Source organism: Chelon labrosus, assembly GCF_963514085.1.
Source record: "Chelon labrosus genome assembly, chromosome: 5".
Classification (NCBI taxonomy): Eukaryota; Metazoa; Chordata; class Actinopteri; order Mugiliformes; family Mugilidae; genus Chelon; species Chelon labrosus.
In genome coordinates, this window is record NC_140341.1 from 17,639,324 (window position 1) to 17,666,359 (window position 27,036).

The window sequence follows — 27,036 nt, forward strand, 5'->3', positions numbered from 1 at the left end:
ATTTCCTATAGCCCAACCAAAACAGAGACATAATAGGTATTTGCTGCTGGCCCCTGGAGTCAAAATGGTGATAGCGCTGGGTGTTTATTGGGAGCCATTAAACCTTGACCAGAGAGACTGTCCGGCCACATATATAACAGAGCACATAACATGACCCCCAGCTGGGTGTATTTGTACTGTATTTTACTGTTACGACATATTCCAGAGAGGAAGAATGATAAACTGGAAGACAAGATAAGATTAACCACGTAACGGTGAAACCTTTAGCCTGGAAACACATTACTGTGTGCAACTGTAAAACATCACAATGATGAAAATGCTTATTGCATATTTTAGTGCTTACAGGGATTTCATAAAACACATCCCATCCAAGGACGATACTTCAGAAAAGCCTCCTGTGCCAACGGTTTGTGACGTATTAAATCGGAGAAGAAGAAAAAAATACCTAGAACTCTGCAATCGTGAAAACCTGCACAGATGAATCTTTCCAATATCACCATGAATCACTCTCACCGGCACTAAAGACCCAAAGGTGAAGCACGTTTCCTTATTTAGAAAGAAATTCATTCAGAAGTCGTAAAAGCGCGGTTTTGCCTTCCGTGCTGCGGTGACGAGGAAAATATATCTGAGATAAACGACATGTTAACAGAATCATTTCATGGTTCAACTCATTCACTGTGATTTACTGTATGTCACAACCGCCAAACCTTTAAAGTCCCAATTCCCACCAAAAGGCCAAAATATATATTTTGATTGGAAAAGAGAGGGAGGACTGTCAGTTAAAGATGTACGTCCAGTTCTATCAGCTTCCTAGTTATCCCCAGAGTCTGAGGGTCTAAGAAATCTGAAGGAATGAAATAGACATTGACAAGAAAAATGCATATGCCCCCTCTTATTATTTATTAGGGCTGCTCTTTGATAACAAAATGGGGTTGACAGAAACCAGTCATCCAGTTCCAGATTTTTTTTTATTAAAAATTTCTCCCAAAACACAATCCGAACGCAGCATGTGCTCATTAAAAAGGGTTATAATGTGAATGCATGGGAATATTTTACCAAGGTATCCTGTTATCAGCCGCCCATTCTCTTACAGTTATTGTACATTCTGGTTAAAATTTGGTGCTGATGAAATGCTGCGTTAGCTCCCATAATTCCTGCTACACAAGGCAAGCTCCTCTGTCTTTGCGGGGAGGAGATAATATTGTGACGGGGGAGGAGGTGACAGCCTCATCTCAATGTGAATGGAGCTAATCACCAATGCAAATTGCAATCAGAAGGGCATATCTCTACCTAACTGAGAGATAATTGCACGATTGTGCTGATAACAAAAGGTCAACGGCGTGTAGCCACTAAGCTCTCAAATGATCATCAGACGCACACCGTTTCCAGCAGCGAATATTTTTACAGATTGAATCACTGCATTAATTTTAAGGCCAAACACTTCTATGTTTTTTGATGGTGGAGATTTTAAACACTGATTATTCAGCAGATGCTGCCTTTCAGATAGGAAAGATGAAAACGCAACAAGAAGCATGGATCAAACCATAACAATCTAGTTTGCTTCTTTAAAAAAATAAAAAAATCCCAATCAAATCCTTAATAAGAATAAATCCAACTTCTGGGAAAGCCAATGTCATATTTTACCTCTAATGTCACATTCAGTTTCTCATTGTCCTCCTGACAGAAGGGGAGGCAGTGTTTGGGTGCCCTTGAGTGTGGGCTGCCTCCAGCTGTGTGGTTGGAGCGCCCTCTACTGGACTCACCGTGGGATTTTGAAGAGGGCTTTAACTGGATGCATCTCAGCCAGTGGGGGATCTCCATCTGCCAGCTCGATGGCTGTGATGCCAAGGGACCACACATCACAGCGGGCGTCATAGGAGTAGTCATACTGCTGTTCACAGGCTATGACCTGGCAACATAAGACAACGGAGACCAATCTTAACCACTCACTTAGACAGCCATTGAGTCCTAAAATCCATTTCTTCCACCACAGCATGCAAGAAAATATAGAGAGGAGAGCAATTCACTCTTTTCCAATAGATTTACACCAATGGTGTGTAAAACTCTTGAAAATAAAGCAATTTATTAGAGAAACCGAGTGCTAATTTGAACTAAATTATGTTAGGTGTGATCAGCTGAAGATCATTCTTTATTATTTACTGTCAAGTGCCTTTATGGCCCATTTAAACACTGACAGGTAGGCCAGTTCAGTGGCCGCTGGTGTGAGCTTCTCTTTTCCAGAGTCAATAATTATAACTGACACTACATTTTACAGCTGAGTTTATTCTAATTGCCCCCGAGGTCCCTCCCAACCAGCCCAATCACCGCACCTCATTTCTGCCAAGGAGTAAGCCGAGGGGCCACGGACTCCCAGCTATTAACCTTGAGGCGACCTCGAGAGCTGCGCCCGTGGAGAGGAATACACAATGACACAGAGGAGAGAGAGTCACCCTGAAATAACTGAGGCTCTCGCTCTCTCTCTCTCTCCCTCGTGCTCTCCCTCTATTTAACACACACATCCAAGTTTTCTCATTTAAAAATTACATTAGGGAGTAAAGCACGTGTGCATGCTTTAGCGCTGCATTATTAGAGATGAACATGTGTGCGTGTGTCGACCAAAGCTTCTGACCTCAGGAGCCATCCAGAACGGCGTCCCGACCGATGTGTTCCTCCTCAGTCGAGCACTGGTCAGTTGAGCTGAAACACCTACAGACAATTAAAAAAAAAGATCCAGTCACCACTTAAGATTTAGATCTTAGTGCGGTGTGTTTATCAGGGAGAACATCCTGAAAATAAAAGTGGGATTTATAGCAGACCCTAAATGTTTGAATTAATCAATAAATCCTGGCATATAATTTAGTGTGGCAGCCTGCCAAGCAGCAATAATAATGGGCTGTAATCATTTCAAATTATGTAGGACAGATTTTTATCAGCGTGAGTCCACTTCATCTCCATGACACAGAGGACATAAACATGCCTGAGGGTGACTCAAAGTCATTTGCCATAGCAGCTTTCTTTTAATATGCAAAGGATCAAATAATGCAATTTAAATGAGCAATAATAGCCTTGGGTTAAGGCTGCGGTCCATGAAATAAAAAAATAAAAAAATAAAAAGATGTTATGGTGAGTAAGGGACCAAAGCACATTAAATGATTTGTGCTTCTGGTCGCCTCCACAAACAATGTTGCAGGGAAACGCAGATCAGTCGCAAAATCTATCAAACAACGTGCTTCAGAGAAAAGACTGACAAAATTTCTTCTTTCAAAAACCATTACCAAAGTCAACCAGTTTGACTCCTCCCTCAGTTGTCAGAAGGATGTTGTTGCCTTTGACGTCACGATGGATAATCTGGTTGTTGTGCAAATGCTGGAGACCCTTTCAAGTTAAGAGGACGGGAAACACAAAGTGCTAAGCATGAATCATAGTATTAGTCATATGTATAAATTGGAATATGATGCATTAAAAGTTGAGCAGTACAATTTACATGAAAGAACTCCCACAGCTGTTTAAAGGGAGAGACATTCATAACGGCCTGCCACACCACCCCTGCTGAAAATAAATCCCCAGCATGCTCTCTGCATGTCTGCATCCCACCTCCTCCCAAAAGCATTAGCAGCTTTGCAGCGGGCCGTCTTACCAAGAGGGCGCTGCACAAGATGTACGAGATAACGGGCTCCTGCAGACGCTGGCCTCGCATGAGCAGGCTTTTGATGAGTTCTGTGACAGAGCCGCCGTTGCACAGCTGGGAGGGAGACAGAGAAACTCCAGTGAGTCGTCCATCACTCACCACTCTAGATGATGATTCATGGGGAGAGCTAGCCCACACATACAAGTTAGAGGAAGCAACGCGGCATCATTGTCGAGTAGGTGGGTTGCTATGGGAAACTGAGGCCTGTTTCAATAATACATACATTTTAAAAATGGTTGCAACACAGTTACATTTACTTATGCTGCTTCCACAGAACAACAATGTCTTTCAGATCTTATAACATACTTATAATTTTACTGCAGTATATAGTTTTTAAATGCACATATGTCAGCTAAGTCTTATTTCCACCACTTGCAACAACACTGCTAGACTCCTTGACTTTTTTTTCTGGATGTCAGATCTCCTTATTATATATGTATGAAGTCTTTGAGGTTAATGTCAGTTTTATTCACCATTACATTGGGCAAAGTCATGCCGAACAAGCAAATAAATAAAATCCTTGCGGCAGAGGCAAAACATCCACAAAGCATTAGCTAATGCGCTATAGCAATTTGTCTTCTTGTTTTTTTATTATATTTAACAAATCTGCACTACTGACCACTGCAGTCACCACATCAACAAATATTCAGAGTGAATTTTAATTATTTTAAATTATATTTTGGAGGCCTTATGAAGGAGGACTTGAACATGAACTGCTTCCATCTCTCCTGGATGTAGCTAGCTAGCTTCCCAATCTGTCAACAGCAGTCAGTGTGCACAAGACCTGCTTTAAAAGTCTAATGGAAGCATTTTTAGCTTCCCTTTGTGACAAATTGTCAGGTGTATAACCCCAGCGATGTTTTTTGTTCAAATTTAAATAATAGAAATTGAACTGTCCATTGGTGAGCTCCAGAAGTGTGGGTGGCTAGCGTTTGTTAGCTTTGGATGGGCTAGCTGTTTTTGCTAGCTAACTTGCTACTGCTTAGCTTCATATTTACCCAGGCATCAAAATATATAAGACTTCCCATTTGACAGTCACTAAAAAAAGTGAATAAGTGTGTTTTCCAAAAATGTCAACTTACCTACTTTAGTCAAACACAAAACAACTAGAACTAACATACACTGTGTAACGCTAACAGGAAATGCAACAGGAAAGCAAATAATTCAGATAAGATGTATGAAGGAGCTCACCTCAAGTACCAGCCAGAGTTGTCCGCCTGTTAATTTTTCTGACTTGTAAAACATGCCGTAAAACTTCACCACATTAGGATGGTTGGACAGGGACCTCAAAATGTTGTATTCGGCCTCTATCTCCTCATCCACATCCTTTAAACAGCATCAGAAAACAAGCAATGATAAAAAAAACACACAATATAGTGACACATGATAAAGGCTGAGCTTCATTTTCAGTGACAGCAGAGAACCAGGTGACAGGTTAACTCCTAACTGGAAGCCTAAAGATAGGGTTATAAACTTGATCTCTAAAGGAAGGGATGGGCCGGCAAGCTCAACTATTTCTGGGAGTTATCAAAGTAAATCTCAGAGTGAGGGAAGATCCACAGTCAGAGAGGAGAAATTCCTCTTCCTGAAAGTCTGAGTGATAGTGTCAGCAGTCTAATCAGGGAGAGGGATGGGAGAAGAGGCAGCTTCATCTTCGTGGTCATCAGGGGAGCATCACGGTGAATAGTGCTGCCAGGATGGGGATTGTTGCACTGACACAATCACAGGCATGCCTCAGACCAAGTCTCACTTCCACAATACGCTGCCAGGCTACAGCGTCCTTATCACACAGACAAATACAAAGAGTATACAGCCAGTGCAAGGGGCTACACTTTCTGGTATGTTAGCCTTAACATGACAGGAAATAAATGAAAAGGGCGAGACATTGATATATATCACGGGAGCAAGTACAAGTACAACTGTATCAAGATGGAGAGGAGGAAAAAACTGGCAACTTACTCGGTTTGAGTGGCTCGCATGCTGAGACAAGTCACATAGTTACAAAGAAAAACACAACGGTTTTAGTCTTTGCTTTTTTTTTTTGGGCTTCTGTCACAATATTATGAGTTCTTGCAATCATGAGTAAAGCTGTCAAAAAGTGAATGAATAGTTGTGGCTACTCCCTCACCAACACTGACAATGACAATTTACACTGGGGAGTGGGAGGCGTATGTCAGATCACTGTTTCAATCATATAATTTAGCCAGAAAAACAGAACTCTTACTGTCCATCAAACTACTGGCTAAATAACCACATTTTAAAGCGTATTTTAGCATTATTTTTTACAGGGCAGGCTGGCTAAATGTACAAGATGAATACGTAAGGGAGCAGCAAATAAAAATCGGTTAAAAAAGTACAGGATCATTTAAGCAATGCTTAATTTTTTTAAAAATCACATACTTTCTGGTGAGATAATGGCACCAGATCTAGCTAATTTTACACGTGTGGCAAGAAGTTATGAAGCACAGATGCATGTTATGGCAATAAAGTGTCTAAAATTAAATCAGTGGTTCCCAGTCTGTGGGTCTGGACCCTCCAAAGGGCCACAAGATAAATCCAAGTGTTTAATAAGGAATTTTCTGCCATGGAAGTACCCTTGCCAGGCTGTAAAAGCAATCATTAGCATGATAACACACCTCATATGATAACACTAACATGCAAACATTTAGCAGGTATATTTTCCATCTTATTTTACTAAACACAAAGCGTAGCTAAAGATGCTGGGAAATAATGACTGAGCAAAGTCATCAGACTGTACCAAATCATTGTCCAAATAGTTATTTCATCTTTGACCAAAGCGAATTATTAATTATTAAGTTATCAGACTTTCCTTTAACCAGAGCTTTGTGCCTTACAAAGGACAACTGTCCATTATTCTGTAGAAATTACAAAGTTATGATGGGTTGCATACGGTGTCACTTTAAGTAATCAACCCCTGACTGGTTCTGTATCATGTTTTCCTGTCACTCTTAGGTCAGTCCAAATTAAAACTGAAATTTCTGCTATGAACACTATGCACAGCAACATTATATTTTTGCACATAAATCAGTCAGCCTCAACAGATAACATATCTAGAAAATAAGGGCTCAAAGGCTACTGAAGATAGACAACCTTAGCCGCAGGACTTATGAACTCCGCAAAAAGGCTCCACAGTAAAAATGCTCTTGACTGACTTACATTGATCGGGTCCAGCACTTTCACTGCTGCCTGACTCCCATCCTTTTTGTTGGTCACCCTGTAGACTTTGCCATACGTCCCTTTACCGATGGTCTCCACTATATCCCAGTTACTTGAAGGGTCGCCCAGGTTCTCCAAGCCAATCATGCTAGACTTGTAAGGGTAGAGTTCATACAGTGACCTCCTGGAGAAGAAATGCAATCCCAGATCAACAGTGTTTTCCAGTCCATGTCAAATTGTTGTGATTGTAAGATTTATAAAAGGCAATGGAAATGCTTATCCTTTTTATAATGCTTAGGACTTTGTAAAAACAAAGCATGTAGCTAATAAAAACCTCACAACTCATCCGACTTTTACGCCCTCACAGCAAGACAGGAAAACACATACATCGTCAACCATCACAGAGAAACAAGTAATTAAAATGTATAAGCCGTCCACAGAGCACAGGTATAACACACAGAGCAATACATTTGATCCCCAAGGCCCTTTCGTTCTCAGTGTAATGAATATAGCCACCAGGGGAGACGCTTAACAGGTTTAAAGCAGAAAAAAGTAAAATAAAATCGAAGAAAAAACAAAGCCGAGAGCTGCAAGTGGAGAGGACTGTACTTACATGGCAAGTGTTATTTTCTTCTGAGTCATCAGGGCCGAGAAAAATTACAACTAAAGAGTCTCTAGTGATCATAATATAACAACACCAGTAGCAACAGCGATTGCTTCCTCAAGAGGACGGGCAACAAGTGGCTTTTCACAGAGTCACTGAATTAGCCGTCTCCACAGGGACCTCGTCACTGCCCACTAAGAAGTGCAATCTCCTAGGGATCAACTGGATTGGTCAGAGATTAACTCGACTCTTCTGTCCTGAATGAACAGGTAACATACACCCTCAAAACAGCTCAATGAAATCTTTATTATCTAAAGTGTTTCATGAGGAGATTTACTTTTGGCCTGTGAGACGGCAGCAAGGACATAAATCAACCTTCCCCTCAAACCTGATGTTTCTGTGAGTAAATGCAACATGTAAGACCAGTGATGCCCAACACAGAATGTCACGTCAGCTGAAAGAAAATAACATGATGGATTAGGAAATGATGCTGCCAACGCATTGTTGGAGAACAACACACATTCCAGATAAACATGATGGAGAAGGTTGTTTTGTGTACAATCTCACGACCGGCCGCTCCCCTTGTCATAAACGTGCTATGCATCAGAGAGGCTGAATGACCCTGAGAGAGGGAAGACGGGGAAGATCTGAGATCAGCGAACACATGTGAATAACGCTGAATGATGTTTAACCCTCGAGAGCTGCTGCACATAAACACACACACGAGGGGAGATTTATTTATTGTTGTCCATGTCCTGTGAGCGATGGCGGATTTAAGATGGATATACCACAATTCTGATGGGAGATACGACTGATATCCTTCACCGTGTCCTTCAAGGAGCAGCATGTCGTAGTAGCACAATTACATTTTCGAAGACATTCCTTATTTCACACTTTCAAATACAAATTATTATTAGTATACAAGCCTGGTTTCATCTGCAGCCCAACAGTCCATCACTAATCGTTCTGAAGCTGACCCTGAGTTTCACCTGCCTTATTACTCAACAAGATTCAAACCTGTTCACCTGACATTTATTACTGTTGTTCTGTTTTGAAACATCCACACACACTGCGCGGAGCACGTTATCCGTCACCTGTTGCAAACACGCCGCCACCAACTTTTGAAGCAGACGGCTCATATTCCTCCACGGCAGCTTCTTGTCTCTAATGCCCTGCAGCCACAGACACTGCTCCACATTATCAAAAAAAATCAAAATCAAATGTGTAGCTGCAGACCATAAGAAGAGAAGTTAAATTTAATGCACAACACATTTTAGTCTATTAATAATCTATCTGTGAAAATTCTTTATAAACTAGAACAACTGCAGCCTCACTGAAACACCACATCAGTCAGGCACTATTTTACTAATGTATTCTCTCCTATTTTGACTATCAACCATAAAAAAACGTCCTTGCAACAATCTTTGATCTCTTTTAATAGCTCACATGATAATTCACCCATTCACATCTATTCATTAGTCATTCAAGATCAACAAAGCTCTGATCATAAAGTCATACATACAGGTCATAAAACCACAAGTCACACATACCTGTTTCTGTGAAAGCGTCGTCGCTGCCCTGCACCAAAATGCTCCGCACTAATTCACACCAATCTATGGTGATTAATAATTCACTAGTAATCTGCAAAGTGATCTGCAGGCTTGTTAAATATTCAGGTGGCAGATGTATCCACTCATAATGGTGGCTGATATGAAGCATCTCAGGTTGCACATGCAGGTAACCAGGAAGTTCCACGACAGTTTCTATGTCACATGGTTTCTGCCTGTCTTCCCTCCTCAGTAATGTCCTGCACATAATGTTCCGTGCTCATTAAGATGCCGCTTCTTCACATGTTGCCGAGTCCAGACTACTTTCCAGCGTCAGGTATGATAGGTATTCACTGAGCACGTGAGACTGCAAATATGCAGCTGTTTCTGCTGCTCACTTTGACTTTGTAGGAGTTCATAACTAAATGTGGGTCTATTTTACCAAACAATACGTTATTCCGCATGAGAAACCACGACACAGCGCGATGCCGTTGCCATGGGTTCAAAATCCCCAGGGATCTAATAAAGTAAAGAACAGATACATGAGCTAGGAAGAGCTTTTAGACTGACAGAACTTGAGCCAGCACAAGTTAAAGATTTTGTTCCAAACTTCCTCCAGCATTAAGCCTTTGAGATTTACCCAGATTCACTGTTACTGTGATGATATTATCAAGAACAAGGATGGCACACTTGCTTCATAGATGTTTCCCATAAGATTTTGTTGAGCAAATTAAAAAAGTTTTTACATGCAGATGCTTCCCTGTTAATATATTGACAGAACATGGAGGGTCAGGACACCTTTAAAGGGTCAGAAGGTAAATCTGAAGAGGATGAGGTTGATGAAAGCAGAAAAAAAAGCATATATAAAGCAATCTGAAAAAGGCTTTTAATCTTTGGTTGACCTGGTTATAATCTGTAGGCATGTGAAACCTGTGTTTCAGCAAGGTAGACACCTTCCCTTCATTTTAAAATCCTTTGTTTTAATGCAACAGACAATATAAAACTAAGCCGGTGTATTAAAATAATAGAAAAGCTCTGTGCCACATTGTTTCACGTTAAAAGACCTTCATTCAAAGACCTGCTGTTCAAGAGATTTCTGTCTTATTGCAGGAAAGATGAGAACAAACCTAAACGCATCTCTTTAAATGGACAGTGGACATACTGCTTAAGAACAGGACACCACTGGTCCTCGATGGCAGGGCTCAGGTTACCTTTTGTTTACCAGCCCGAGTCACTGTGCCTGAAAAAAGGCTGTTGTATCTGTTGTTCACAACGCTGGTCAGTGAAATCCAACATTATCAAACATAAAAATCTAGTATATCTGCAAAAGAAACTGGATATGAGTTAAGTAACATGCTGCTTTTTTTGTAATAAATATTTCCCTGCTCCTCCTTCGCCGGAGATGCATCTTTTGAGTATCTACACAATGCCAAGTTAAAGTAAAGGTTTGATGTGGTAACAGCCGCGATGAGCTGCAGCGCTAGAACCTTCTTTGTCACAAGAAACAGAGCAAAGTGAAAGTGAATAATCTCATTTTCTGCTTCCATCAATCCTGCACAATTCCAGCCTGACTGGTAAAGCCTTATGGGAACTCCACTTGGTAAACCCTTTGGTAAGACTGTGCAGAGGAGAAAAAAAAAAAACTATAATCCCTTTAAAGGGGATATGAAGAGGCTTTACAGTAAACCCTCGACCGGCCACGAGTCAGGCCTAAAGCGCCGTGCCCTTGTTCTCACCCTGGATTGACCAAAAGTCGCACACGACCAGAAACAAGCGCATTTACGGCAATAAATCTTGGCTATGCACCGGCGTGATTAATATATCCAAGTTTGGATACACAAAGCACGGCAGTGATTAACCTAATTAATAAAAATAAATTAATCTAAGTCATCTAATCACAAACACTGCAACCTGATTGAGTGCAACACTGTACAAGACAGTCCAGCTGTTCTCGTGGAGATGCAACAAAATTTGAATGTTTCAGCATTACAAACTTGTAATGCAAAGACATTTATAATAGTTCTAAAACACTTTTTTTATTCTTGCATTACATAGACAGTCTATGACGGCAGTGATTATTAATCTGTCAAGAGATTTAAAACTATCCAACACTTGTCGTGGATAATAACTTTGTGGTTAACACAGATTACAAAGGCTTTTAAGTGTTATGTCAGACTAATTATGTTGTTAATTATGCCGACGGCAATATAAAGCACATCCAATAAGTTTTAAAAAGTCATTATTAAATTGCATTTTTTTTTTTTTTGCTACAAATTTCTAATTTTGGAGGCACTAATTGTTAATGGCCGCTTCATTTTAAAAAGCATGCGGTATTGTTTGGTCCTGTTAAACATGCAGCCTGATGTATTACCTAATCTGGAAGCTGTGTTGTTTGCTCAGTGAGTGCCTCAGGACAAATTAGCAGCGTATCATTTCCAGTTAAGAGTTCAGCAAATTGGCACTGTTGTAAAATTTGTTTACAGTGTTTCTGGCGGGCCGCGCGGTGTAAAGTCATCCACTCATAGCAGTCGTCTTCAGTCATGCCCTGCTGTGTGTTGACGCTTTTAAAGATGTGTAGTCTACAATATTACAACTTTCAAAATGAATGCTCAGTCAGTATAGGTGAGGTCTGTGTTTGTCATTCATTTGAACACTTGAGGGAATATTTGCTGATGTGATACAGGTGTAGGGCAGCCAAAGACTTAAAAAAATAAAAAAATAAAAACATCATACAGGAGATTTCACTCTAAAAGATTAAGTCTTGAAGGAGCAGAATTAAACAAGTCTAAACAAGTTCAACGTCTTAGCCTATTTTCAACAAATGAGGAAAGCCAGTTCCTACCTTGACATTGTCCCCATCGTATTTCCATCTCCAACATCTGCAACACAAGGGAAATGGTTTCAGACATCAGATCACTGCCCTCGTATCCATGTCCTGATATGTCAACACTTCATAGTTTGATATAAACCACACTAACAATCCTTTACGTGCTGCTTACCGTCCATGGCAACATATTCTGAGAGATTTCCCTGTTTACTCAGCAAAGGACTTTAATTATTAACTGTGCAGACACCCGAGCGTGTTGTCCTGCAGACCGGAAGTGGTTAACTCACTGACCAATATCACATTATACAGCCTTCAATGGTCTATTCATGCACTGAGAAGCAGCGGCATACCTACCTGCATATGGAGCAAATGAGGAAATGTCCGGTGACGCCCGCCGGAGGACTGTCTGCAGCACAGACATCTCCCAGCCTGAAACTTGTCGCACAGCCCCTGTGGTTTTCATGCAGATAAAATTCCTGGGCCGGTCCCATTTCTTTTTGCCTAATTGGCAGAGACTTTGTGTGATCATTGGTCATTACCCAGAGGGGCTCCTTTGTTTGTGAGGTTCAGACCAATTATCGTGCGAATGCTCAATCACATGGCAGTGAAACGTCTTTCAGAGGAGCAGCAGGCCAACAAAGGCCTGTGGACTGGTTGGATGACCTTAAGCAACACACGGAGAAATCACCGATAATCTACTTGTTTTATTAATAATTCACCTCCTCTATTATTTACAGCTATAAATGACAGCCTTTTATTATCCTTTTTTTAAGATATTGTCACATTTTTTGGTCAGAGCTAGAAAAGTCTTGTTGTGATGGACTCTACATACACCGATCAGACACAACATTATGACCACCTTCCTAATATTGTGTAAGTCTCCCTTGCGCCTCCAAAACAGTTGTGACTCATCAGAGAATGGACATGGGCCTTCTGAGGGTGTCCTGTGGTGTCTGGCAACAGGATGTTGTTAGTGGGGGCCTTGGAGTGCTATGGGTTGAGGGGAGGGGCCTCTGTGGATCATCCCACAGATACTGCCATCAAGGAGTGTCATTGCTATGGGGTGGGGGTGCCTGGTCTGGTCTAAGTGGGTGGTACATGTCTAAGTAACATCCACATGAATGCCAGGTCCAAAAGTTTCCCAGCAGAACATTGAATTGTCACAAGATGGTCAGTGTTACTGACTTCTCCCATCAGTGGTTTTAATGTTGCGGCTGATCGGTGTATTCTGATTAGAATCGCAATGAACTGAGGCCCCTGGTGGTCACAGTTTGTTTGCATCTTAACAGAAAGGTCCCATCTACAGCTTGCATTAGAGGATTGAGATTTAAGGAAGCAAATCAATATCAGTTTCATGAAAACTGGGCTTTTTGTCACGTCAGGATTCTGATTTAACCAGCTTTTTTGTTTCCTGACAGTAAAAGAAGATGAAGGGTATTTACACTTGACAAGAGCAGCTCAGACACATTCCAAAACACTGAAGTAATTATTGCCGCAGTGTACATAAGAACAGAGACACTCAGAAAACAAGAGAGGACACAAATCAGTGTGCTTATATTTTATTCACATATGTTACATGTTGCATTAAATGTCCAAGTCACACTTTCTGGTCAAACTCAGAAAGTTTGAGTCAGCACCTACAGTAATGTACTGTATTCTCTCTTCATTTCATACAGGAGAACACAACAAAAGCTTTCAGTTACAATTTACACCCATTACTCGTTGGCTATTTGGTTGCGGTCATTTACAAAGTGGGGCTTGCAAAATAAAGACGAAACTCCGTAAACAGAAAAGCAGCATGCATGAATTGAGGAGGAAGTTTTTCTTTTTTTCATTTTCAAGTGTCGACTCGCTCCTTAACGAATCCTCGATGCAGCGCGATGCAGCCCAGCACGTCAAAACCACACATCAGGGATAGCAGCTGTTTGCTGCCTGTCACTCAAAAAAATATAATCCGCAGGCAGGCACGAGTGGATGAAAAATTCATTCTCTTCCACAAATAAAAAGATGATAATCAGAAAATGAAGTTGCTAAGACACTTAAATAACGGTAAAGGATGTCATGCACAGTGTATAACAGATACTCAAGTCTGATAATCTTGCTGTGTTGGAATGCAACTATCAATCACACTAGATGATGCGGGAGTAATAGATAGTCAGTATAATCTTGATAATCACACACAGCATAAAGGGAAAACCTTTTCTGAGATCACTCCTAAGTACTGGCGATTCCTCTCGCAAGCACGTTCTCTGATTTTCATATGTTGAGAGAATGCTCTGACAGAATGAATGCTCTCGCGTGGTGTTCAACGTCAGGACGTCAAACGTAATATTTCCTTCAAAAAGTTTGACTCCAGGTTCTTTTTTTGTGGACCAACATATGTTAGATAATTCACTGGCTGATCACAGCCGTCTTAAAGTTGTCTTTTGAGTTTCTTCTTCAAACAAAAAGTGTGGAAAGGGCGCGACTGTAAGAGCTGTAGCAGGTGTAATGTGGAGACCGCATACCTCCTTAAACTTTAAAGTGAGTTCGAGTCATCGTTCCCCAGCCATCTATGGTAAACTCAAAGCACAACCTTAGAAAAAAATATTCTTCACAAAAAGTTAAAATTACTTACTTGAACAATGAGCAGCAGCATTTATTTAAATATCTAAAACGTATCTTAAACAGCAAAAAAACAAAACAAAAACAAAAAATAATTCCTGAGGATGGATTGCAACTAGACCCATAAAAAGAGTCTTCGCTTGTTCGCAAAAAAACTCTAGTGTGTTGATGGGTGGACCTGTCCTGCCTACCCTCACGTGTCAGCAGACAATGAGTGCACATTGCAATAACATCGCTACACTCATCAGGAGCTTGAAACTCATGCCAGCACAGCAGAGCACATTCTGATAAATAAAAGGGATATGCATTAACATCATCATAAATGGTGCAAAAAGTAATCAAACCTTACAGGGACATTCAGCGCTTGATATATTAGATTCATTTTTTTATTTATTTTTTTTAACCCAAATAAATAAAACAGACTTTAGGAGCCTGTTCCAAACCGATCGAATTTCTGGGCAAAGTTGTGCTTTTTTTTTTTCCTTTGATCCTACAAAATTCAGTTTTTCCCTGTTGAAAACCACACGATAAATCACTTGAACACACACACGTGTTAATCTTTAGGCATGACTGTACATCAAACTTCACATAAACCAAGGCAGTGGCAGCAATACCCTCACCGGATGTTTGTGTTTATCACGTTAACAGTTCCCAAATATTTTGATCAAGGCAGACACATAAGCCAGAAAAAAAAAAAAAAGAAAAAACGAGAAATCCTCTCTGTCATGGGTTGTGGTTTTTCAGTGGACTTTGGAAGATCTTAGAGTCCATTATAGTGAGGCCCCCAACGCTTATTGATGTGATCAAAGGTGTGTGAAACCCACTGCTGCTCCAGCACTCGATACCTCTCTTCACATAAGAAGAGAGGTTTGCCACGACTGTAGAAAGGCCAGAGGGGAGAACAAGAATGAGAGCGGTTTCTTCACTGGAGCAACAAGTATTGAAGAAAGGGGCTGTACCCCAATTTCACTGACGACAATTCTAATAAGGTTTTATGTTTTTTTTTTGTATTTGAAAATCAAAAGAAACTTATTGAATTGGGATGCGGTAGGAGTTTTAATTTAACTGCATAGCTTTAAATCTTAAGAGAATAATCAAGATATGATGCGTGTTTAGTGCGGCATACCGTAAATCGCGGTCCTCCTCTCCATGAGCGTCGAGGTAAACGGAGCCCCACAGACAGAAGCGATGTCCACGGATGATGATTATGACTGAGGCGTTAATCAGTAGAAAGATGCCCGTAGCTGCGCCACAATGTTGGGAGTGCTACAAAGCGAGAAATGTGCAAATATTGACCACAGCATTAAGAAGGAGCCGCGAACGACCTCGCAATTGGTGCAATTTTTGTTAAAAATGTGGAAACTTACCAAAACACATTCACAGATACCCTGCTGTTTGCAGCACGGGCCCTTGAGACAGACAAAAGCGCCGCAAACGAGGCAGAGTGCAGGGTCTTTTGGCACCTTTTTGCAGGCAGTGCAGGCCTTTCTGTGATAGTACTGGAAGATGATATTGTAGTTGTCGGGTAGCTGGAGGAGGCGAGGGGCTGCCCATTGAGGTTCCTGTACCAGCAAGGTCTTCAGAGCGCAAGAGACAAAGTAAAATATGAAGGACTCAAATCCCAAGATTACTACCCACTAGCAATGAATCCATTATATCTAAAGCTTATCCATTGTCCTTCTTCTTGATCTCAAGACTCATCAGCTTCAGTTCACTGAATAAACTTATTGACTTCGTAGTTTCTTTTACGGTGTCCTTCATTGAGCTAATAATAAATAACGTCTACTTTTAAGGCACACGTCGTCAAAATCTAAACGGGTATACAAGACACGTAGCAATTGCAGCAAATGATGTATATCTCCCTAGATTATTGCAGTGCTAAGAGACGAGGGCATGAGACACACGGTCAGCTGTGCATCACTCTGCTGAGAGACAGCCAGAGACAGCAGTGGACCTTGTCAACCAAGGCTGAAACTAAATCCAAAGTGTCAGCACTTTAAAATACAGGAATAATCTACAGGACACCAGGTTCCAAATACCTCCGAATATCTAACTTTGTTTCCAACACAAAATCGTTGACTGAATGCTTTATAGCAACCGCACATGTTTTATATGGCTGTATCACGTACCAGTGATTTCTCAGCGTGCATCTGAGAGAGCCCTGTGACCTCAGCACACCACTGCGTCACCAAGTCAAAGGCGCTGGCCGCCCACTCCAGACATGAGGCACTGTGCACGTTGTTGGACGGCTGAGGGGTTGACGGTAACAGCCCTAAGCACCCAGCCAAGGACGAGAACTCCTCTTCCTCCTAAGAGACGACAAGCAAGAAAACAAGGATGTCAGAGAATATAAACTCGTGTCTGCAAAAGTGCTGAGTCGCCACACGCGTCTTGTAATTAGGCATTAATCTCACTGAACAAGATTTCGTGTCATTGTGAGAAATCAAAAACCGATGCAGGCAAGACGTGGACATTCTCGCTGCAAGGATACAAGGGTATATTTCAGCAGTTAGGGTGACATTTATTATAAAACATACCAGGCAGCCAGTTAGATTGTCTCCATAGAGGTGGTGCTGCAAAAGGCAGGAAAGGCGAAGGAAGGGGAGGCAGAACTGCTGGAGGCTGAACTCGATAGACTGTGGGGACCACACACTGGAGCTCAGCTGGAGAGGGAAACAGCAGTAACACCTGATCAATAACCAGCCAACAGCTCGCTGATAATACAGTGATGTATATCTCCCCTAGAGATTAGTAGAGATATTCAACCAATGTCTCTCAGGGCAGCGGTCAATTTATTGTACAAGAGAAAATTAAAACAAAAAAAAAAAAAAAAGGCTGGGAGGAGAGAGGGAGCGTGATTCATTTTGTGTCGTTTTGGTATCTCACCATTGTCGTTTCTTCAGCGTTCTCCTGGTAGACCCTCTTGTCCTTAGAGAGCTCACTGATAACATGACTGAGCAGCGCTTCAAAAGACTTCTCAGCATTTGCAGCGTTCTGTTGGCAGAAAATCATAGGTGTCAAAATGTTGACAACATGCAATCAAACCAATTAAAAATACCATGATTTCCCCTTCACTCTAACATATAATCTTCACCAGGGGCGAACGTGCATACACTTTAATCGAGAGAACATGAATCCAAAGTGTGTTTTATGTTTTCCTTTCATATTGTTAGTCATTCCCTGACTATCTATATCCAGCCTCACAAGGCCTCTTTTTATTTATAGGTAAAGGAAAATAAAAAACTAAGACAGACTAAAACATCCTCATTTTGTTTTCATGGGTAAAGCATTAAAGCAAAGCGAGCGTCTTAATAAGATGTTGGACCAACACAGCCCTCCTGAACAACTTCAATGAAACCATCATCTGAATCCTCTGAATCCTCATCAAAACCCCTTTTTCTTGTTGGTTATATCAACCACTAAATGCTTTGTAAGGGTCAAGTAGAGGGACAGTACCTCCCTGTGCCAGAGCCAGAAACAACTACTACAACAGACTACTACTGAATCTGCATATTTTTTCAGTCAGTCTGTGGAAAAAAACTTCCTTTAGCTTCGTTAGCAATTGAAAATGGCATCAGCTGGATGGATATGTCACTCACCACTCACGAACTGATGAGGTAAAATCTTAACAAACTGCCTTTCCTGACGGCTAACATGAACACAGTGTCAAGTCGGAGAATGAAATGGGTCAAAAGGGTTGACTGCAGCATTCAGTTCTCTGTTTTTGTGACAGCGGTGCGAAGCGTGGTGTAACACATGGGTCATTCATCTCCTCAAGGCCTGATTGAGAAAGACTGTGAGGACCACAGCAGCATAGGATTCATATCATTTTCATACTCAAACCTGTAAGCGACCTACAATGTCCTATATAGAAGTATTTCCCTACAGATTTTTAACCCCACTGGTTTATTCTGGATACTTTCAGAATAAACCAGAATAAACCCTAACCCTAACCCAGGGCCGCGTGAATTTCAATCTTATAAACTTTAACCAAAAACAAAACCACATAAAACATAAGATTGGCAACATTTCTGTTGTTACTTTTCAAGTATATAAAAGCCAGACGTCAGAACATACAGCGAACGCTCCACTGTCCTCCTCCTATATCCAAAATATGCTGCACTATAGTATAAAAGGCTGAGGACAACAATTCTTTCCCTAATACAACATCTGATAAGCAGACATTACTGAATGTGTGTTCTGATAAATTAGTATTTTATATAGAGGAGAAGCTGCAAGCATTTATCAAGCTGAAGGCGGTAGAATATAAAGCAGCAGGCTTATCTCGTCTGCTGTCCTTTGTCATAGATTTATTGGGGAGGAATTTCAAGTCTACAGATTTCCTTCCTCTAGGCTCTGATCTTTCCCCAGGCTGCATCTTTTTTTTTTTTTTTAACAACTTCCATTTGATTACAATAGTGGTCAGCCACATATGGATGCTGTTCTCACTGAGAATCTGAATTCCATGTTAATAGGAGCCTGCACTGCTGTTCATTAGAGTGTAGTGGGCAGATACTAATCCATGCCTCCATTACAGATGGGAACTAAAGAGGACGGCTTCAGCTATTTGTCTTTAGACACTCACACCAGCCACTCACTAATACAATCTTAATAGACTGAAGACAGATAGCCAATTAATGCACACTCTACAGCTACGCCACTTTTCCAGATAATGAAGATTGATACAGTCGACTGTGGAAATCACAAATGAAACAAGAGTGCTCAATACAACCCGAGTAGCAAGCCCCACACAGTGATTTACTGTGCTGTAAGCTGGTTCTTGGGAAACATCAGAGGAATTAAATGCTTCAACAGGCATGAAACGCTTGGAAAATATAACGTGGGTCAAATTAGCACAAGCACATGACTACGTTTGGTCTCAAGCTACTATAGTGTTGTTTCACCTTTACCTTCTTAAGGGCTCCAGAAGTGCTCCAGGCCTGCCTTTCCTCCGAGCGGAACTTGGTTGACAGTGAGGCCAGAGCCTGGGTGAACTGCAGGTTGTACAGCATCTTCACCACACAAGTAAAGTGCTCTGAACGGGGGCAGAAGGTGACACTGTGAGCATGAGATACTCTGAATACAAAAAGGATCTTCTAGCATCAAAAATGCTGGCTAAAGCAAGACGGCAGCTATTGACAGGGTCATTGTATTTTGTTCCTCAATTCAGCCTCGGTGAATGGTGTGCTCAATAATTAGCGGAGCGAAAGATATTCAAGTCGGCTACTGAAAAGAACAACAAAGAGTGCAATTTGTTTTCTGTTGCAGCAAAGGTCCCGGTGACAGCTTCTGCCTGGTCACTGTGACGACTGTCTCTATGCACAATTATAGATACGATTTTAAAAAACAGTCCATTTCCTTTATAGAAATCACATATACAGGTTAGACAATACCATACTCTAGGAAAAATCTATTTGAAAACACAGGTCTATTGTCCTGGTGCATCGTTTTTGTGCATGTTAATTCATGTGAATTTGTCATCTTAGTGTACCAAAAAAAAAAAACACATTATTAAATAAATCTAACAAATTTTCTTTATCCTTCAAAATACTGTAGTATGCATTACATAGCCTGTAGCAGTGATGCACCACATACAATCTGGCTATCTGTATCTTAATCTTGATTTAGGGAAGCACAAAACAAAGTTCTCCAAATGCCTCTCAGTCCTATAAATCCTTGTTCTAGCCAGGCCTTTGGGTGGCCCGCCACATGTTTGCAGCGAATGGTTAAGATGTAGGCCATGCCGTGACAAGGGCACACGAAGGAGGTGCAGCCCTCCCATCGTCAGGGCTGTATCGTCCTGATCCTCACAGCCAAAACAGCAACAGGTGCACAGATAAGAGACGTGAAACGCTTCCTCGCTGCGCCCAGGCCCGGATTTCGACTGATAAAGGCCCTGCTCTCTTGTAGTGTCATGATGCAAGGAGAGCAACTGTACCTTTACGCAGAGGCTGCGGCATTGTTAGCACAAAGATAATCAGGAGGGACGGCACGTCTCGGAACAACATGGGTACTTCAGGTCTCTCTTCCTCAAAGCCACTGCAAAAATAATTTCATGTATTTAGAAGGTACAGCATTTACTTAGTCACATGTAAAATATTTGTGGTGATGGGGAACAACCTAAAAAACACATGACGTATTTAATACAAACAGTCAAGTACCATGCAGTCTTACTAGGTCAGTAAAATATATCCTCTCTAAGGGACGGAACGTATGTAATGTGTTTAACAAACCAGTTCCAAGTTGTTGAGGAGGACAATCATAAGATTACTTTCATGCTATTCAATAATTAAATAAATAAAAACTAATCCTTACTAATTCTAGTCATTTCATATTTGTGCATGTTTAACGGGAGAATTCACTCTCACAATCAAAAAATATCTTCACTAATAAAAGCAGGGGTTAGCATTGCTTATGCTCACAATGATACGTTTCAGAATCCAACACTGATGCAACCTGTGAGAGGAAAAATATCCCGTTTCTTGCTCGCTGTTGGCATCCCATTTGTGCCGGTGGCCAAAATCATGCAAACAGTGGGAGTCTTTCTGATAAAATCCTGTCATGTTTGAATGGAGTCATCAAAGTAACAGTCACCTACTGTATGCCCGAATGACAAAAAGCCATCCATTTAACGGACGGAAGCACCATTACACAACACGTATCTGAAAAGGGTCAATGGTCTTGCTGTGTATATCATTTTAAAAATGCTCAAACAATGCATGGCTTTACTTCCTTAATGCAGCCCTAGTTACGTACTGTGTGCCATCTCCATTTAACTGTCTTTTGTTGTACTGACAATTCAGCGAGGTCCCAATTTCCACTCAACCCTTGAACAAGAGGAACTGCACTTAAAGAATAATACCTTCCATTACCAAACCTCTCACCACTTAATTCCTCTATGTGCTGTCGGAAACCTTAAAAGGACAGAGCTTTCAACCCTGCACGCCATCTATAGTTTTACTAAATTTCTCTTTGATTTCTCTAATAAATAGGTTAGAGCAATGTTTTCCCTCTACATAGAAACATCTCTCTTTGTCCTATTTAACCAGACTGGAGCAGGTTGACTGCCTAAGGGTGTCAATGACAGTACTCCCTCCCGAAACCCTAACAAAGTATTTTTAAACGGCAAATAGGTCCTCTGAGATTACTGTATGGCTGTGAGCGCTTTACTAGTAACAGGTGTAAAAGCTGTCTTACAGCACTAACAGGGAGGAAAGGTTGTTGAAGCTCGTCTTATTTTGTGAAGTGCCGCAAGTACTTTCCATGCACCCTTTTTATACGATAAATCCTGCTATCAAAACACTTGTGTATGAAATAGCATGTTCTAATGTTAGACAGAAAGGGACAGTGCGTGCAGAAGCGACCCTGTCTTTTGTATTTGTTAAATACAGGTTCCTATTAGGGCTAGGTGGACAGCTGGAAGCTGAGACGCCATGATGGTGTGGCGATGGCGCGTCGTTCTCACTACATTGAGTTTGACAGGGTCGTTTTGCTCTCTGTGGAGTGCCTGGTAATTTGCCAGATGCAGCAATTATTGGTATCTATGGAAACCACGCATGGTCCCTTTTCTGTTTTTAGCTCCTCTTTGTGTGGAGCAAAAGCTGTTGGGGGCAGGAGGAAATGGTGGCATTTAGAGAGAGGACAAAGTGGCACTCTGATTGCACGTGTATGGGAGGGAAAACTGGTGGAAGGTATGAGCAATGTGTGAATAGATTTATTGTGCGTGGAGGTACTTAAGACAGAAAGTCACTCACTCTGCCTCTTTATTCTGTATAGCCTGAGTCAACTTCGTCCAGGGGTTGTAGGCCGAATCGATGCTGTACAGACGCATGTGCATCGCCAACACATGGAACAGCTGATCTGAAAGAGGTAAAAACAAAACACGGCATTGTCATGATCCAGCAGGCTCGGGCAGGAACAAAAGCGGCGAGTGTTTATCTCCGCGTCTATTGTCACGGCAGCAAGCGATGCAGATCAAACGGTGAAAGCGCTTGACTCGAACTGACTGCAGGCTAATGCTCGGCTCAGATAAAACCAGGCCAGGCCAGATGGATTCATGGTCAAGCTTGATAGCCTCCAGCAACTCTTTGGTCAGGACACACCTGTTTGTCGTGAAACTAATGGAACATGGAAAGAGACCCAACTGTGCACACACAGCCTCACATTTATACCTCAGCTTTTAATAGTAGCACACCTCACAGGCTTGATTGTCCTTTTTATGAAACAGACCAGTTACAAGTACCAAAATGTATGCCATCACAGCGAGACACAAAAGGAAGGGAACTAATTTGACATGTTTAGTCCAGACATATATTAACCACCTCCTTCTAATCATAATCTCAATCCACATATAAACCACGTTTTAAATCAGCAACACTAAACTATAATGAACATTAGTCCTATTTGATTTCGTTGTACAGGGACGTATGATGATGTAATGCAGCAGCATGCTTCAAATAATCAGCCCTGCAATTTGACTGTGCATAGATATATCTATACTTAGAGCAACACTGCCCTCCACAGGTGAAAACAGACATGGCATGGAGAAAGTTAAGTGTCAGTCCTTGGTTGCATCCCATTTGTCTTCACTACAGCTCGTTTGCTCTCGTCCCTCACTATCGCTCAGCTCTTACCAGGAATTAACCCGAGAGAGGTATAGGAAGTTAAGAAGCTTTAATTTCCTGTGCTTCTTCCATGCAATTAAAAGAGTACACAGATGAAAATGCTTATGATAAGCCTCAGGTCCAATATCTATTTCCCGTTTGTTGTGCCAGTCTAGTTTCAACAGAAGCTGTCCTTTTTCTTGTGTGGTTAAAATAAATAACTGACAGGAGATTACTCTAAGCAGTGCCATGGCTAGGGAGAACTTTTTCTAAAAGGCTACGATCAGCCTGCTCTACACATTTGCAACAAATCAATAAAGGAGTGACATGGAAAGTGTGTTATTCAGCTGGATGCACTACCCAGACAACTGTAAGACACAATAGAAGAGAGGAGAGGGTAAGGAGGTAGCATTTCGGGAGTAATAGGCTGTGTCCTGCGCCAGAGAGGTCTTAAGAGTCCTACACACCGGCTGCACTCAGGAATTTTTCGGTTTTTCTCTGGTGATAATAACACTTTATTGAGTGTGATCGTGCAAACTGAACAACCTGCGAACATAGGTCGCCTCGTTTTAGTTTAGGATATTGTTCAGTTTCCTGACTTTACAGAAAGATAACTGAAATCTTGATCAGCTCTTATAATGATTATAGACTAATTAACTTCATTTAGATTTTTTACTTCATTCAAATGGGGTTTTCACTGTGTACATGACAAAAGTCCATATGACGCCTTCTTGTGACATTCACGACCTTGTAAGTGGAGATCTGAGTTCTTCCGTTATGATGTGTTTTCTGTCTTTTTCGTAATGGCAGAGTTTGATGTCAAGTCAATATAATGTAATTAATTGTAAATTTATTTCCATAATTATTAATATGCCAGCTTGCTCAACTGCCTTGTGGCTTCTAGCCGGCAACAGCTGCTTAGTAGCGGTGTACTCACGACTTACGGCTAATGTTACCATTTGAACGCCAAGCATTTTGTGTACACAACTTCTCATGTTGTAACCACAAGCTCATGAGTTCCATTTGAAGGCAGCATTTCATGCAAGCTAAAGCACTTGCTTTACCAATTACATTAAAGAGATGTCCCTGTGTATGAGCCAAAGCACACAATGCCAGGATCATAAAGCCAAAACTGCTAAAATGAATTCAGTCACCCATGTCATTTATTACACCTGTCTATCATATCATAAAGATGATAAATAGAATATGTATATCTGTGTATCTCTCTGTACACACGTTTTATTGCAGACATTTAACAAGATCATGTGTGTAAAATCACATCAGCCACACACAAAAAAATGTGGGGTGGTGGTGGGGTAAATAACACCAATATAGCTGTCAGCACTCTCCACTTTCTGCAACTCTGCACAACTGAGGTCAACATGGTTTCCCTTTAAACTCCCAGCACAGCAGCGGCCACACAGTCCCCAAAATGAGTTTAAATATTTGCATTTAAATAAAATGTTATTTAAAGGCTCTAGATTTGATTTACATCATTGGATGAGAGGAAAATTGAGGAGAGTTTGCTTCTGTGGTCAATCAGATTCTTATCATTTGAACATGAGAAGTGCCTACTAGCAAACAGGCACACAAATCCCAAGAGCTCTCACGGTTACCAAGCATCTGCTGCTCTCCTTTCAATCCATTTCCCTAAGAAGAATGAACACTAATGTACTGCAACTGAGTAAATTCGGCTGTCAGCATGGCTACATGGTTAATGTAGCTCAAAAATGGCAAACCTCCAGAGTGAAATCTCTTTTCAGCCACTCAAGGATGACAGGCCATTTCACTACAGCAGCACCAACTCTGACAGAACAATTAAACAAACAGAAAATGGGCTGCAGTCTGCACAACAAACTTAACTCTGGTCAGGCTCACCTTTCTCCTTTTTCTACTGCAATACCTCATCCTTCATCAACAGACATTTAAACATGTATAATTTGTGTAGTTCCAAATTAGGTAGTTGGTAGCTGATATCAATGTGCAGCTTTTCCTTTGAGATCCAGCTACGATCACAGTCTTTATCCTGCCCTAGACGCATGCCCTTGTCAGCAGTGACACCATCAACTAAAACAGCACTTGACCCATTTGTCTGCTTCATTTACCCTGACGGCTCCCAGCGGCTCACCTGGGACAGCATCTATCCTTTCCTGCCACTGCTAATCGACCCTTTGTTTTTTTTTTTAATGGTTCAGCCGTACCATGGAAGAATGAGTTTGAGACTATTTATTACACAGAGGCTAATGGGAAATGGTGTAGAGTCATGTGTAATAACATGTATGTCAGTGTAACTCCTATCTTTAACAGCAAAATAGATCTGACATTGCACCAGATTAACCCTTGTTTTATTCAAGAAAGGACAACAATGCAGCTCATGCCGTTATACTTTACATTATACGTGTGTATAATAGAGGAGATATAATTGGTCATTTGTTGACCGAACGTCTTTATTTTGTTCTTATAAAGTGTTACACGTAGGCTTAGGCCTAAAACAATGCATATCAATGGATTTGATGTAAAATATAAGAAAAAGATGAGGAAATTACTCACTCAGACAAGAGCGTTTGGCAGCTGCACTGGCTCCTCCAGAACACAAGTTTCCTCCCCGATGCACAAGTTCCAACTCCAGATTGGTCCTGAGGTGACAGAGCCATGATTAGTAGGCACATACACATGGGAGCAGTTCAACTGGTACATACACCCAATATTATACTGTAAATACGCAATATTCTGTTTGGAAACCCTGGATCATGGCATTCATGTGGATGATACTTTGACAGGTGCCACCTATTTCACCTCTGTTGAAGACTAACAACAAGAAACACACACATTCCCAGCACAGACATGATAACCCAACACTACGTCAAAGAGATTTTCAAACAAGGACATTTTAGTTACAAGGCGCATTTTACTACTAATAAAGTCACTGAGCAAACACCTGATTATCCATTAAAACCAAGAACCTACATTCCTCTCTGGACATAAACGACAGACATGTAACAGACCAGGGATAAAACTGTGTCCTGAGAAAATAAAGTTGACTGAATATTATTATGGTTACATTTGTCTGATTCCAAACTGATCTTGGAAATCATCCTCCGCATCATGAACAGGTACACTGGTCACTCGTTGATGACCACTGATCAAATAATTCTGCATCCTACATTTTGTTCATGTGTTATTTAAGTGCAAATTGTTTTTATTGCATGTTCTTTCACACATTTAGGTGAAATATTGCTCACTGTACTATGATTGCATGAAGAGGATCTGATCAAGCAAGAAGCACTGTCTTTTCATCAGCTAAAATCATACCATAAGGGCCATATGGAAGCAGTTAAATGAACAAAACAAAGTCTGACAGTTTTTGGTAAATGTTATGTATTAACATTCCATTCATTTAAAATAAAACAGTTTTATATACATCTCTAAAATCATCATCTTTATTACATCACAGTTTCTACTTTTGCACTCTGTTCACCTAAAGGTAAGCAAGTATATCAGGTTACATGGGGTTAGTCACTGAAAACATGATCAACTTTGGTGCAGTATTCCTTAAAAAGCGTCAGGAGAGTGTGTGAATGCGTGAGAGGGAGGGTGTGTGCACAGGTATAAATGGCTGAGAACCATCATATTCAGCCTTCGGTTACGTAGCCTCTTTTACCGGTTTGATTAGGAAGATGAAAGATGCTGCCTAGTCAAGCCATTTGCCATTTAATGCGCCTGTTTTGCCGCAGCAATTCTGTATCAAATAAATGACAGCTTTCCAGGACTGGGTTTGCACAAACTGGACCATTAACATAAAAGCTGTTCCAACCACACTTCATGAATAATCCCCAATGTGTATTTCCCATGCATATCCAAACATTTATTACTACAGAAATCTAAAAATTAAATAAACTATGACCTTAATAAACTACACAGATGGTGAAAACAGATAGGTATTACAAAAAAAAAAAAAAGATTGATCTGGGCCTGTTTTCATCCTA

The 27,036-nt window shown here is 41.0% G+C and overlaps 2 protein-coding genes across 3 annotated transcripts in view; both read right to left on the reverse strand.

The window, feature by feature from the left end:
* Positions 1 to 1,759: 1,759 nt before the first annotated feature.
* LOC311488508 (myosin-IIIb-like) lies at positions 1,760 to 12,134 on the reverse strand (the record flags this gene model as incomplete). The annotated part of the gene is made up of 7 exons (XM_084545255.1): positions 11,859 to 12,134; positions 6,866 to 7,049; positions 4,880 to 5,014; positions 3,638 to 3,742; positions 3,276 to 3,375; positions 2,630 to 2,706; positions 1,760 to 1,909 (listed from the first exon to the last, which is right to left on the reverse strand). Exons 1-7 carry the CDS (start codon positions 11,873 to 11,875, stop codon positions 1,760 to 1,762), a joined length of 768 nt encoding a protein of 255 aa, XP_084401381.1. The 5' UTR covers positions 11,876 to 12,134.
* A 1,252-nt stretch (positions 12,135 to 13,386) lies between these two features.
* The window catches only part of ubr3 (ubiquitin protein ligase E3 component n-recognin 3), a 38,131-nt gene continuing 24,481 nt past the window's right edge, over positions 13,387 to 27,036 (reverse strand). For both annotated transcript variants that reach the window (XM_084544157.1, XM_084544158.1), the window contains 10 exons: positions 25,601 to 25,686; positions 22,202 to 22,307; positions 20,386 to 20,486; positions 19,358 to 19,482; positions 17,334 to 17,441; positions 16,985 to 17,110; positions 16,577 to 16,756; positions 15,815 to 16,024; positions 15,574 to 15,713; positions 13,387 to 15,325 (listed from right to left, as the gene is read on the reverse strand). In XM_084544157.1, coding sequence (XP_084400283.1) covers positions 15,208 to 15,325; positions 15,574 to 15,713; positions 15,815 to 16,024; positions 16,577 to 16,756; positions 16,985 to 17,110; positions 17,334 to 17,441; positions 19,358 to 19,482; positions 20,386 to 20,486; positions 22,202 to 22,307; positions 25,601 to 25,686 — 1,300 coding nt within the window. In that variant the 3' untranslated portion in view covers positions 13,387 to 15,207. The remainder of the gene's footprint in view (positions 15,326 to 15,573; positions 15,714 to 15,814; positions 16,025 to 16,576; positions 16,757 to 16,984; positions 17,111 to 17,333; positions 17,442 to 19,357; positions 19,483 to 20,385; positions 20,487 to 22,201; positions 22,308 to 25,600; positions 25,687 to 27,036) is intronic.